The 15556-nt window shown below is 42.6% G+C and overlaps 1 protein-coding gene and 1 pseudogene across 1 annotated transcript; one reads left to right on the plus strand and one right to left on the minus strand.

Moving 5' to 3' along the window:
• Positions 1-7760: 7760 nt before the first annotated feature.
• LOC125340920 (olfactory receptor 13C7-like) lies at positions 7761-8716 on the minus strand. Its single transcript, XM_048332862.1, is given in 2 exon segments — positions 7761-8542; positions 8545-8716. Coding segments are annotated over 2 exon segments (954 nt in total).
• Positions 8717-11098: 2382 nt separating this feature from the next.
• On the plus strand, positions 11099-15556 carry LOC125352857 (annotated as a pseudogene).

Here is a 15556-nt window from a genome sequence, read left to right on the forward strand (position 1 = left end):
TTTTCTTTCTTTGCTTTTCAGTTTTGGAAATGTTTTTAGACATATTCTCCAGTTTAGAGATTCTTTTCCTCGACCATGTAGGCTCTACTAATGAAATCATCAAAGGTAGTCTTCATTTCTGTCACAGTGTTTTAAATCTCTAACATTTCCTTTGGAGTCTTTCTTAGAATTCTCTCTGCTTAGACTGCCCATTTGTTTTTGCTGTTTGTCATTAACATCACTAGTGTTTTAATCGTAGTTTTTTTTAAGCTGCTGGTCTACAGTTCCACTGCTGTCTCTGAGTTTGGTTCTGAGGCTTACTCTATCTTCAAATTGTGCTTTTTATCTTTTTTTTTTTTTTTTTTTTTTTTTTGGCCAGTCCTGGGCCTTGGACTCAGGGCCTGAGCACTGTCCCTGGCTTCTTCCCGCTCAAGGCTAGCACTCTGCCACTTGAGCCACAGCGCCGCTTCTGGCCGTTTTCTGTATATGTGGTGCTGGGGAATCAAACCCAGGGCCTCGTGTATCCGAGGCAGGCACTCTTGCCGCTAGGCCATATCCCCAGCCCACTTTTTATCTTTTTAATATGCCTTGAAAATCCTTTTTGAAGACCAAATACTATTTGTTCAGCATAAGAAACTGTGGAGCATATGCCTTAGTGACGTTGTGGTAAGGTAGAAGGAAAAGAAATATTTTAAACTATTATTTAAAAAGTCACAGAAAGTTATGTAAATCAGGTAATGAGTACCTTTGTTTAAAAAAACAAAATCACCCCTTCCCTTGCTCTATTTTTCCCTCCTGTTCTCACTTACAAGCTATATAGTTCATTTTCAATATAGTGTATAGGGAGTACCACTGCTGGAAAAAAAAATTATAACCCCCCAAATAGGTATAATCTTGTAAGGAGCCTGTGTTTTGGGGCTGTAATCTTCACAATTGCCTCTTCATATTTTCTCCCTTTTAGGTGGGCTAGAATGTCTAAGACTGGCTTAAATTGTTATCTCTAGAAATACAAATAAACTAGAAGCTACAGAAAACAAAAACAGAAGTAATGTGCTCAAGGTGAGTCAAAGCTGAAGAGATAACTAAGGAGTCTCAGAATGGCCACTAAGCAAGCTTCAACACTGGGAATTAACCATTTGACTTTCTAGGTCATATGCCTTGGTGGCAGACATCATGACAATAAGAGTAATAATAATCTATCCTTTTGGCTGTCTACTATGTATCAGGCACTGGGTAGACATTTATTCTCATATTTTAATTTAATCCTTGCAAAAATCTGGTAAAGCAGTTTTTTAAAGTTTACATTATAAAAATCAAGAAACACATGGGCTGGGGATATAGCCTAGTGGCAAGAGTGCCTGCCTCGGATACACGAGGCCCTAGGTTCGATTCCCCAGCACCACATATACAGAAAACGGCCAGAAGCGGCGCTGTGGCTCAAGTGGCAGAGTGCTAGCCTTGAGCGGGAAGAAGCCAGGGACAGTGCTCAGGCCCTGAGTCCAAGGCCCAGGACTGGCAAAAAAAAAAAAAAAAGAAACACAGAAACGTTGTAAAAATTTGAAGTTTACATAGATAAGAAATTTCATATCTGAGATTCATAGTCATTTTCTGACTTATGAAATGGTAACTCCTCTGTATAACACCTTCATAACAATAATAAAATGATATGTAAATATATATAATTCAGAGGTAATATGATAGCATAGATCTATGATCCCAGAATTTGAGAGGCTGAGATATCAGTGGCCTGAGTTCCAATTTAGGCCAGGTAGTGAGATCCTGTCTCAAAAACAAATACAATTCAGTAGTTTTAAACATACTTACAAATTTGTACAGCCATCACATTATCAAATTCCAGAACATTTTCAATACCCCATCCCAAGAAACCCTGTACCAGCAACAATTACTTCTAGTTCCTAGCAACCACTGATCTATTTTCTGTCTATGGAGTTACCTGTTGGGACATTTTATATACAGAGAGTCATACTACATAAAGTCCTTTGTCTACCTCATCTCACTTAGCATAATGTTTTCAAGGTTCCTCCATATTGTAGCAAGTGTCTGTCCTTCATTTCTTTCAGTTATTTCATTAAACCACATCTTGTTTATCCATGCATAAGTTGATGAGCATACAGGTTAACTCTGTTTGGGGGAGTATTTTTTGCCAATATACAAAATATACGTATTTTGCTAATATGCATAGTACATTTAATAACCTGTTAATATATAATGATATACATAATATACATAATGCTAATGTACATACACATAATGCTGGTGTAAACATTTATGTACAAATTTTACAGCAACAAGTATTTTCAATTCTCTTGGGTATTGCCCTTTGAAATTTCTAGGTCATGTGGTTAACTTTAGTTTTCACTTTTTTTGAGGAATTGCTAAACTGTCTTCCAAAGTGACTACATCATTTTCTACCAATACTAGCAGTTTAAAAGGGATGTGATCTCTTTACATCCTTGAGAGTACTCATTATTGCTTAGTTTTTATATTACAGTATCCTGGTAATAGCAAAACATTTCACTGTGGTTTTGGTTTCCATTTTCCAGATGACTAAAGATGTCAAACATCTTTTCCTGTGCTCATTGACCATTTGTACATCTTTGGAAAAATGTCCACTCAAATCTTTTATCCAAACTTGGGATATTTGTTTTTAAATGAAAAACATGTATTGAGGCATACTTCTGTAGCTTAATACCCACCATTTCATTTTATCTATTTGGTGGTAGTAGGTTTGAACTCAGAGCTTCACACTAGCTAGGCAGGTGCTCGGCCACTGAGCCATACCTCTAACTCTTTTTTACACTGTTGCTTTTTGAGATAGGGTATCATTTGGTGCCCAAGTATATGCCTGAACCATGCTCCTCCCATTTTCTTCTTTGCTTCCTATCATAACTGGGATGTCAGATGTACTCCACTGTGCTCAGCTTCCTCCATTGAGATGGAATCTTGCAGACTTTTCTCCCCATGCTGGCCTGGAACTGTAATCTTGTGAATTTCAGCTTACTACATAGGTAGGCTTGACAGGCTTCTGTCATCACACTCAGCTATTGGTTGAGAAAGATTCTCACAAACTTTTTTTGCCTGAGCTTGCGTCAAACCGTGACCTTCTAATCTCAGCCTCCCAAACATCTAAGATTACTGGTGTGACTCATGGATGCCTGGCAAAACCATTTTAAAGTTAACATTTCAGTGGCATTAGTATATCAACAATATTGTACAAATACCACCTCTGTCCAGTTCTAAAACATTCCAGTCAGTCCAAAATAAAACCTCAAACCCCTGTGCAATTTCTTCCCATCCATCTGATTCCAAGTTAGTGAGAAGACATTCCATTGGACCGAACCACACTTTTCAGCTGGGTTAGAATCAAGTGGGAGGGTAAGGTAGGAAGGATTTAGAGCCATGGTTGCAAGTGACAAAAATAAACATAGATTAACTTATATTTAAATGGCATTAGGTCTAAAACGTGTAATGAAGATGGGTTTCTTCTCTCCAAAGACTCTCTTGCATTTCAACATCTGTATCTGTAGGCAATGCTCCCTCTCTTCCTTTATGCAGTACAAGGAGGTGATAGGTTCCACTGTTCTGACACCCCGGCCAGCTGTAATTGGCCATGACTGAACACCACTCTGTGGTTTCATTTGGAAGCCTCTACATCATTACATAGTAACCATGTGAGCTTCAGAATTGTCAGAGTTCCTGTTAGCACCTTCACAGAAGATGCCTATTGGTGAAAACAAAGCAAGAGTGTGAGACCTAAGATGCGATTTAGAATTTGCAACTCAGATTACCCTGGAGGAAAGAAAGTAAAGTGGGCTGAGGATATGGCCTAGTGGCAAGAGTGCTTGCCTCGTATACATGAAGCCCTGGGTTCGATTCCTCAGCACCACATATACAGAAAATGGCCAGAAGTGGTGCTGTGGCTCAAGTGGTAGAGTGCTAGCCTTGAGTAAAAAGAAGCCAGGGACAGTGCTCAGGCCCTGAGTCCAAGCCCCAGAACTGGCCAAAATAAGAAAAAAAAAAAAGAAAGTAAAATGGAATAGGTAGAGAAAGTCAAAAATACTACATGATCTCACTTATATGTTGAATCAAAAAAGATCAAGGTCAGGGGTTAGAGGTGTAGCTCAACTGGTAGAGTGCTAGCCAATGAGAGAAAGGGTTAGATACGAGGAGTCCCCATTTCAGACCAAAAAAAAAAAAAAAAAAAAAGAAAGAAAGAAAAAGATCAAGTTCATAGAAGCAAAGAGGGAAATGAGTTATCAGAGGCTGGCTCATTGGGAAGATGTTGACCAAAAAACACAAAATTTTAGTGAGACTAAACAAGTTCAAGAGCTCTAGTGTACAGCATGGTAATTATTGCTAACAGCAATAATTTGTATACACAACAGTTGCTAAAGAGTAGACTTTTAATGGTTTTCACACAAAAAAATAAGTGAGGGAATGTATATGTTAGATTGCTGATTTAGCTATTGAAATAGCTTGATTTAGCTAGTACATACACATGTACATATATTCACATGCCTATATCAAAACCTCATGTTGTACAACATAAATATATACAATGTTTACTTGCCAATTTAAAATGTCAACAAGATTTCTCCTTGTATGGTCTCACCTTTTTAGTGTATCTAGAGAAATCATTTCTTCTTTACAAAATGAAGGAAAAAAAGGCAAGTTATAGAGAACACATTTAGCCTTCAAGTCCCTAGGTGCAGTGTACTGCAAAGCCCGCTGCAGCTCTCACTTCTCACTACTGGTGCCCATAAATCAGTATGTTCGCAGCCAGGAAAGGCTGGTGCACATTTGCAATTCCAGCACATGGGAGGTAGAGCAGGAGATCCTGAGTTCAAGGCCAACCTAGGCTATATATCCAGACCCTGCCTCAAAAATAAACAAGTAATAGATAACTAAACAACAAATAAGTAACTAAATAATAAATTTAATTCTTCATCTAAGCTGGGGTCACTTTGGGTTTCTACCACATAGAACTAAAAAATTATGGATTAAATAGGCCCAGGCCTTGTGCTCCTACCAACAGTGAGAACATGAGTGCTCTAAGACAGTAAGTATTATAATCTCTGTATTTTTGGCCAGTTGAGGATCCATTGGCAGCTTGGATCCCAGTAGTGAAGGGACTCTTTCTGCCAGAGATGTTGGGCACTATCCTCTCCATTGCTACTGTCTAGCAGAGAACAACCGTTACAGAATGAAGTAGAGAAGATGTGGTCAGAGGGAAGTTCTGGGTTTGGAGAGGGAGCAGTCTGATCAAGCTTTAGGCAGAAGTCTGGCATCTGAGACCTGGCAAATAGCAAACATTTTACTAAGTAAGACCTGTGTAATCCTGGATCCTCCTTAACACAAAATAGGGTTTTTCAAGTAATCCTCACCTACGGCTAAAGTGGGAATATATTCCTATCTTCTCAGCAGGACCAAAGGATAGAAGCTTTTCTTAGAGCAGGCAGCAGAAAGAAGGTGATGAGTTTAACTGAAGACTCTGTCAAAAGTAACTGATGCAGATTGATCTTAATGATAACAGAATGACTCAGTGGTAGAGTACCAGTCTACCAAGTTCAAAATCCTGAGCTCAAACCCCAGTACTACCAAAAATAAATAAATAAATATGAAAAGGACTGATCTTAAAGGGAAGTAAGATACTTTGCTTAAACACACACATATAACAACAACAACCTACCCTGGTATTAATGATTTCTTAGTAGAAGGAGTTGGCATGTGAGTTCTTTGTGCATCTTTGCTGTTCATAGAGACAGAAATCTTGCCACAAAATATGGGTTTCACCAGCTTAGGGATGCTATAAGTTTTCCACAGAGACCAGTGAGCTGAAGCTCTGAAGCCCACTGACTACCTCAGCCTTCAAACTAGAGACTGATGTGTTTTAGATTTTTCTCTTGGGGAACTGTTTCCACCATTTCAGCCCTCCCTAAACCTTCCATAGAAATCTCTCAGTCACTCTGTCACATCTTTCTGAGCACAGGATGGAGAAGAGTAAATTGAAGGGTAATTGGAGAAAGACCTTGGTGGACCTTATGGGCAACTGTGTTAATTACCTCACTAGGAACTACAGACAAGTATGTTCTGGAATAATCAGGTCTCTAAGATGGTCCCAATGTGGGCACCATCCCTTTTGAAGACCTCCCAAGCCCACACCATGTTGAAAGGAATAGATAATCTACTTTACTTACAAATATTAAGTGTTTTTTCTACTTTTGTTATTGAAATTATTTGCCTTACAAGTGCATCACTTAATTTACAATACAATGATTTCTTAAAAATAATTGTGCAAATGCAGTGCCCCGATTTTTCATAAAGTAAAATAAGGTACTTCCACAGTCGACTGTTTAAAAATGATCCATGAATATAAACATGTCGCTGTTATTGTTATAGGGTTTTTTTTTAAGTCGAGACAAAATATTTTCCAGACCTCAGACATCTTTGTCCTTGATGAAAATGTCATAGTCCTGACCTCTGAGCCCACTGCCCAGTAGACTAAAGAACCTGCTTACTCTCTAGGAATAAAAATATACCAGGTGCTGGTAGCTTACGCCTGTAATCCTAGCTACTAAAGAGGCTGAAATCTGAGGATCATGGTTCAAAACCAGCCTAGGCAGGGAAATTCATGAGCCTCTTGTCCCCAATTGACCACCAAAATGCCATAAGTAGAGCTGTGGTTCAAGCAGTAGAATGCTAGCATTGAGCACAAAAGCTCAGGAATAGTGCTCAGGCTCTGGGTTCAAGCCCTGGGACACACACATTCTCTCTCTGTCTCTTTGCCCCTCTCTCTGTCTCTGTCTCTCTTTCTCTGTCTGTCTCTGTATCTCTGTGTCTGTCTGTCTGTCTGTCTCTCTCACATACACACTCATATACAGGCGTTAAAAATGCTCATAAATATGAACTGAGATCATTGTATAGAAGTGAAAATTAAAGGAACTTAGTTTAGCAAATCATTTTTACAAACATTTGACTTTTCCCTTTGGACAAAAGGAATCTGCGTTTCTTTGCTTGGGAGTCAGAGTCCAGGCAACACTGGACAATAGCACACTCCATGATACACATGCTGTTCACACAGCTGCGCTGAGATCAGTGCTTTCTGTTGAAGGCTGAGGTCCCCGGAAGCTGACGCTGAAGGAAAGATTTTCATGCAGAAGCTTTACTGCTTGTTCAGACCTGACAGGGGGAGGTAGAGAAAGCAGGGCTGGACAGCAGGAGAACAGGCATTGCCATGAAAAGCTCTATCTAGAATGGAGTCCCATTTAATAATTCCACTTGATAGACAATGAAACCCATTGAAATGGTTCTACAAATGAGGAGTCCGATGGAGAGAATAATTGAGTAAGGTTGATGAAATAAATGTCAGTGAATGCCCCTTTACAACTCATGTATGTTAATAAAAAAGAGAGGGAAATAACTCCATTTGGGATAAGGAATATTAAGCCTTTTATAAACAATAATTAGCCATTGGCCATGGGTGGATCTGAGAAGGGAATGTGACATTGAGTGAGGAGCCATCCTTGGCTAAGGGCAGCCATGTAGGAACATAATTGAATGTGGTAAGCCACCAACACGCTTCAAAATTGTGCATGTCAACTCAACAACCTCCCAGATGACACTGACACTGCTCATCCATGGAGCACATCGTGAGGGACATAACTCCACAGGCAAGGTGCCCTTCACTTTGCATTGCTTTGCATTGGGATTCTCATGCAAGGGCCACTGGAGTCTGAGGGATCATGGGATATATCCCACCATCACTTGGGGAGGCATTTTGGACTCATCAGTTCCCTTACAGCAGTCTTAACATCCTTATTCCTCAGGCTGTAGATGACGGGGTTCTGCATGGGGGTCAGCACCCCATAGAAGAGGGAGATGAGCTTGTCTGTAAGGTCTTGCTTGTCCACCCCGAGTGGGTCCTTCAACTTGGGCTTCCCATACATGAACAGGATGGTCCCATAGAAGATGACCACCACAGTGAGGTGGGCAGAGCAGGTGGAGAAGGCTTTCTTCCTCCTTTCAGCTGAGGGGATTTTCACGATGGTGGTGAGGATAAAGGTGTAGGAGAGAAAGATGAGCAGAACTGGGACTCCCAGGAAGATCACATTGGCCACCCCCATCCTGATGACATTGATGGAGATGACAGCACAGGACAGCTTCAGGACAGCCAGGATCTCACAGGCAAAGTGGTTGATGACATTGTCCCCACAGAAGGGCAATTGTACCGTAAGAGAGATCTGCACCAAGGAGTTGACTCCACCAGCTGCCCAGGAGCTGACGGCCATGAGCACACAGACAGCCTTGCGCATGACCACGGGGTAGCGCAGGGGGTTGCAGATGGCCACATAGCGATCAAACGCCATCATGCCCAGCAGCACACACTCCGTGGCTCCCATGACAAAGAAGAGAAACATCTGCACTGCATAGCCTGAGAAAGAGATGGTTTTCCTGGGAGTGAGGAAACCATCCAGGACCAGGAGGACAGAGGAGGTGGTATAGCAGATGTCCAGGAAGGAGAGGTTCCCTAGGAAGAAGTACATGGTGTGTGCAGGTGGGAGTCAAAGATGGTGACCAGGATGAGGACCCCATTGCCCAACAAGATCACCAGATACATGGACAGAATGAGCATGAAGAACGTTTTCTCCAGCTTCAGGTGGGCTGAGAGACGCAGCAGGACAAATTCTGTCACCGTCGACTGGTTATATGTTTCCATTTCTAGCTCTCTTCCCTCTCTAGGTATATCAAAAGCAGAGAATACATGCTCACAGATTGGCCTGCATGAATCAACATGTGGAGATCATAGCACAATGTTTAAAATTTTAGGTAAGCCTTTCCTCTGAGATTCAAATATGAACCCAAGTTATCTAATAGCCATACTGTGTAATAGACCTTATGTGGTCAGAATTTTACAGATGTAATGAATCTTAATGAAATGGAGGACATTTCTGCTGAATCAATGATATTAATATCCCTAAAGCAATGTCGCATGTCTATAAATGCTGTCTGTTGTGCTTTGTAAGGGAATGAGGTACCTGAGTAACTGTGTATACCATACAGTTGGAAGACCTTGGGTTATCATAGCTCAGTGACACTGGTCGATAAGTCACATGACCTGTTGTTCCTCCAGATTAGGTTCTTCTTCATTCAGCAAGTTTAAACTATAGCTTGGCTCAGCTGAGCACCAGTGGCTCATGCCTGTAATCCCAGCTACTCAGGAGACTAAGATCTGAGAGTCACAGTTCAAAGCCAACATAGGCAAGAAAGTCCTTGAGATTCTTACTTCCAATAAACTACTCAGAAAAAGCCGGAAGTAGCACAGTGGCTCAAGTGGTAGACACTAGCCCTGAGCAAAAGGAGATCAGGGACAGCGCCCAGGCCCTGAGTTCAAGCCCCAGGAGAGATACACAGACATAGACACAAACAGACAGACACAAAGACACAGATGCCCTTGCTAGGATTGCAGGTGACCGTTCTCTATTTAATGGGTGATTTTTGCAGTATCTAAGTGTTTGCAATAACGGAAACTTCCTGTTGGAAGTAATGTCACTGCCCAGGAGCCTGAGCTGTTAGAATTCTGCAAGCACCTGAAATCTGTCTTTTTTCTAACTTTCTAACCTTCCTATGCTGGTCCTAAATAGGCCTTTGGGGCTTGTGTAGAGCATGCTGCCTATAGCCACCTGTAACCCCACTATCTTATCCAGACCTTACCTCCAGGCTCCACCTCACTCACTATTTTTCTTCTCTCACAAATCGCAGGAAGCTGGCTGCAAAGCTCATCCACCACTTACCCATGTGGGGTACAGTTTAGGTTATCCCTGTGGCTTGAAGGAAAGTAGCTCAGTGGAGTGCAGGAATGGCCAATAGATTGAGGGCAGGACAGTTGACTTGCTCTTGATCACCATTTGCATGCTATCTAGCCAGCAGGCCATGTCGGGTGTAGCTTTCAGCGCTGCCCCCAGAAACAGCTGGGGGCATGTGGCATATAGTCTTCTACTTTGTCTCACTTTCTGGTGTCTCAAGATAATTCAAGATGGAGCCTCAGCTCCAGCAGCCTTTGCCTGGTCATGGGGCTCAGTGCAACCAGGAGAGGAATGCTGCCTCTCAAGTCTGAGGCTCAGCTAGGATCCCCAACCCCTAGGAGGCTGCACCCAGGGTGAGCTGGCCAGCCATGGCCAGCTGCTGGGCCCCACACCCTCTCCTCACTGCTCCACACTGCTCTCTCAGGAACTTAGGGCTCGGTTGCTTTGGGGCTGGGTCCTATCCCAGAAGCAATTTAAAGTTTTGTGAGAAGCTCAGAGATGAGACTTCACCCCATAGACCCAATTAGGCTGTGTGGAGAAGGAAAACCTCACCCCAAGTGCCTTTCCATTAAAAAAAAAAAAGAACAAAAAACTTTAGCTGGAAAAGTTTGCTAGTGCCAGGTACTCAGAGTTCTCCTGGGCTTTGACCACAATGACTGATCTAGAGTAACTCTGTCACCTCAGAGAGTCTAGAAAGGAAGGAGAGCCGGGCCTCAGTGACCCAAACATTCCCCACACCCCAGGCATTTCCTTCTCCCCTTCACCTGCTGACCTACTGTCTGTCTATATGTATGTCCCTGTCTCCCTCTCCCCTTCTCTGACTCGGTCTCCCACCAAGACAGCTAACAGCTACACCACCACCACCACCCCACCGCCGCCATTTGACGGCTCCTGAATTGTATTCTTCCTGACAAACAGGTAAATAAGAATAACATGTTTTCCTGAGCTTTGTGAACCATTTTAGTAGATGACAGAATCCGAAGAGGGGCTTCTGGGAACACCCCTGACTCTATAAATGATTGGCTAGAAGCATGGGTGGCCTAGACTTGTGACTGGTATCTGAAGTGAAGGCAAACCAGCTGGACAGAGTCCTTAATCTATGGCTAATCCAGGAAGTTAGTGTTGGGTAGTTAGTTGTTATTAGACCTCAGCTGGTTTTGGGAAAGCTGAAGTTCTTTGCATGGGGGAAAAACCCCTCACAGTTGTTATCAAAATAGAGCCTAGCAGTAGAAGGATATCTGGAATCATGAAAGCAGAGATAACTGTCCTATGTTGGGCCATAGCATCTTGCATTCATGACATCAGCCATCCTTAATCTCTGCCTTCTGAAAGCTAAGGAGCCTTCTTTTATCACATGTACTTTCCTGAAGGGTTGGCCTGAAGGTGCTGCAATGTTAGTCAGCACCTGAGTGACTCCTGTGGGTCTCTCTGTGTCAGAGCTTAATGACCCACAGATCTAGGAACCTGATATTGTGGAAACTCAGCCACTTGGGTTTTTGCTTCCTTTTGCTCCTGCTGGAATTAAGTATGCTCTACTGTCTTCATATACCCCCACTTCAGCTACTACAAATCAGGCTCCTGCTCTATGGCTATCTTTGCTCTACCCTACTTCTTCCTCTCTCCCCTTCCTCTTTTATCAAGGTCTATGTCCTTGTGTTTTGAGTTTAAGTTCCCTGAGAGACATACTTGCCTGGTCAGTTCTCAGGCTACTCCCTGGCCACTGGACAGCCTGTGTGCTGACTGCTTCTGGGTTAATTACCAACCTGTCCCAGTCACCAGCACTGGTGGTCAGAATACATCTTTGCACAGAGCATGGAAGCAATTTAAGGAAACTTCTGAGCAGGAGTTCTGAGCTGGGCATATGAGGTAAGCGATAAGCAATATGATTCCTAGAATGAAGCTGTAACTCAGGCAAATATTCTTTGATTAATCCAACATTCTCACATCTGGCATCACACGCTTGTTTCTCCACTTAGTGCATGCCTGCAAAGATGGCCTCTCCGCCCTGAGGAAGCAAATCTTTAGCCTCCTCTCCTCATCTGGGGGCAACTTCCTTCTCCCTCCTCTTTCTTCCTTCTTCAGAGAAGCTTGTACATTAACTTACAGTATATGGTTCCCGTCCTTGTTTTATTTCAGTAAGATGGTGATTCTTTCCCCTTCACAGAGGATGCGCTGCTTCTAATGGTTCCTGACAGTCTCCTAAGTCCTTGGAGCAGTGTTGAAACCTTTTTTTTTTTTTTTTTGCCAGTCCTGGGCCTTGAACTCAGGGCCTGAGCACTGTCCCTGGCTTCTTTTTGCTCAAGGCTAGCACTCTGCCACTTGAGTCACAGTGCTACTTCTGGCTGTTTTCTATATATGTAGTGCTGAGGAATCGAACCCAGGGCTTCATACATATAAGGCAAGCACTCTTGCCACTAGGCCATATTCCCAGCCCTATGTTGAAACGTTTTGAGCAAGGATCTTGAAAGATGTGCCCATTCTGAGGAGAATGGACACATTTGTCCTCAGAAAGCCACACTAAAGAAAGCCCAGCCCCCCTACACACAAGTCAAAGCTTAACCAATCAGATCGCAAACCGTGGCTGCAGGAAGCAGGAAACAGATGGGAGATGTCCACCACTGGCAAAACCTTGAGGGCTGGCTCCACACACACCAAGAAATGTGGGTTTCCTTCCTCCAGGCTTTCACCACTTCTGAGCATTCTCTCTGTCCCAGAAGTTGCTTTCCTCATTTAATAATTTTTTTTTTTTAGGTTGTTGTGTTATCTTTTTGGTGCCATTTCTGTCCATTCTATCCCCACCCCCAGGCCTCACACATGCTAGGCAAGCCCTCTACTGCTGAGCCCGCTACTATGTTGTCATGTGACTCTCTTGCCACTAGAAGGCAGTCTCTCCAAAGGCAGAGTTCTTGATTCCTCTGCATGTTTCTGTCTTCTCTGGAGTGCACACACTTGATTAAAACTTGCTTTTATATGCTGATTTACATTCCTCTGGATATATACCCAGAGTGGCAGTTCTAGTTTTAATTTCTCCCTACTGTTTTCCAGAATGGCTAGACTAATTTATTTTCCCATCCATAGAGTATGGGATTCCTTCTCCCACTCTACTCACAAGCATTTGTTGTTGTTTCCTTGATGATCACCATTCTGATTAAGGTGAGACGGAGTCTTAGTGTCAGAGTTGGTCTGTTTAATTCACTTGTGCATTTGTTAATTGGATTTGCTCTTTTGTGGTTAATTCTGTGTGTGTGTGTGTGTGTGTGTGTGTGTGTGTGTGTGTGTGTGTATTCAGGACATTAATCTTTTGGTCATACAAAAGAGGTACCTATATACCCATGTTTACAGAAGCACTATTCACAATAGCCAGAGTATTATTTATCCATAAAGAAGAATAAAATTATGTTTCAAAGACCAGTTTGAGCCTCTCTTCCTCCCTCTCTCCCTTCTGTGTTTGTTTGGACTGGCCAGTACGTGCCTTTGGCACTCCTGCTTGTATTTCAGAGTTGGCAATATACTATTCTCTGTGGAAACTCAAACCACAGAAGAAAGGATATGGTTATGTCATGCTGAGACAGACACACTTGAGAAAGATCTGACACCAAAGGAAAAGTATTGATTCTCTCATCAGAATTTGGGGAGGCTGATGTTATCTACAAATTAATCTTTAGTTTGTTGTTTTTATCATCTAATGCCTTTCTCTCCAGGATCTAATGTCATCACCTACTAAGTCATCATGGGAGCATTGATGGCCAGTGGAAAGGAAGTGTTGGGCAAGATCCCCAAGGGACTTAAGGCTCCCACACATGGGCGCTACATCTCATGAAAGTAGTGGATACCCACTGGTGTCCATGCACCAGAGCTCACAGCCAGGACCACTGATTCTGGACACACAATATTTGCCATTGTCCTAACACTAAATTATTGAATCATGTTTTTCCTTTCCTTGTTGGAAAAAATAAACATAAACCAAAGTGATTTCTGTAGAGAACTGATTTGGGCACTGGATTATGTATGTTTTCTTTTTTTTTTTTGGCCAGTCCTGGGGCTTGGACTCAGGGCCTGAGCACTGTCCCTGGCTTCTTCTTGCTCAAGGCTAGCACTCTGCCACTTGAGCCACAGCGCCACTTCTGGCCATTTTCTGTATATGTGGTGCTGGGGAATCGAACCCAGGGCCTCATGTATATGAGGCAGGCACTCTTGCCACTAGGCCATATCCCCAGCCCTGTATGTTTTCATTTTGTGAACAAGTTTTGCTTTTAGGTATAATAACATTTAAAAAAACTGATCATTCTTTGTTTCAGACGGGGTGAATGGCAGTGAGTGAAAGGTTCATTAAACTGTTGCCATTTCTACAGAGGGACAAAGGGTGAACAAATGCAGCAGTGGTACTCTCTAGACACTATGTTGAAAATGGGCCATACAACTTGTGAGTGAGGATAGGAGGGAAAAACTGGGAGAGAGAAAGGGAAGGGGTGACATTGTCCAAAAAGAAATGTACTCTTTACCTGACTCATGTCACTGTAACCCCTCTATACTTCACCTTTACATAACAATAAAAATTTAATAAAAAATAGAAAATCATTTCCATAAGAAGGTTGCCATTTCCAAATTTAAAAAAAAAACACCAATTTGAAGCAATTTTTGAGATCCTGCAACTCCTAGGACTATTTTGACAATACTGAGAACACAAAAAATGAAGCATTCAACAACTACTCAACCAAAAAGAAGAAGAATGGAATTATGTCATTTGTAGAAAAATGTATGGAACTGGAGATCATTATGTTAAGTGAGATAAGCCATGCTCATGAAGGCAAATGCTATAGGCTTTTGCTCATGTGCAGAATCTAGGTCTAAAAAATATGACATGAGATCCATTTTCAAGAGACAGGGGAGGGGTGGGGAGGGCTCGTCTGATTCAGGGACCCCGAACCAAGGAACAGAGGAGTTTGAGACACCTTGGCCAAAGTTCCAGGGGAGTGGGGCGCTGAGTGCGCGGGTTGGGGGGGGGGTGGGGTCTTGGTCTTTGGCTTCTCGACTAGGTCCTGTTTGGACAGCGAACATGTCTCTCGGCCTGTCAGAAATAGAAAGGTCGTTGATTATTCACAGTTCCAGGAATCAGATGATGCAGATGAAGATTATGGAAGAGATTCGGGCCCTCCTGCTAAGAAAATTCAATCATCTCCTCGAGAAGCTAACAATAAGAGACAATCTGGAAAGAATTCACAGGAAAGAGAGTGAGGCCTCAGAAGAAAAAGATGTGAAGACCAAGAAGGATGACTCTCATTCATCAGAGGACAGTGAAGATGAAAAAGAAGATCATCAAAACCTGTGCCAACGACAGGCAGCATCTAAAGCAGCTTCTAAACAGAGAGAGATGGGAGATGTTGGCAGTGAGGAGGAGCCAGAGGAAGAAGATGAGGCACCATTTCAAGAGAATCCCGGCAGTGATGAAGATTTTCTAATGGAAATGATGATGATAGTCACTATGGCAGTTCAAAGAAGAAAAACAAAAAGATGGTTAAGAAGTCCAAACCTGAGAGAAAAGAAAAGAAAATGCCCACACCCAGGCTAAAGGCTACAGTGACACCAAGTCCAGTGAAAGGCAAAGGGAAAGTGAGTCACCCCACAGCCTCCAAAGCATCAAAGGATAGACGACTCCTTCTCCCAAAGAGGATGAGGAGGAACCAGAAAGCCCTCCTCCCGAGAAATCCGGAGATGAAGGGTCTGAAGATGAAGCCCAATCTGAGGAGGATTAA

The sequence above is a fragment of the Perognathus longimembris genome, chromosome 1 (genome assembly GCF_023159225.1).
Source record: "Perognathus longimembris pacificus isolate PPM17 chromosome 1, ASM2315922v1, whole genome shotgun sequence".
Classification (NCBI taxonomy): domain Eukaryota; kingdom Metazoa; phylum Chordata; class Mammalia; order Rodentia; family Heteromyidae; genus Perognathus; species Perognathus longimembris.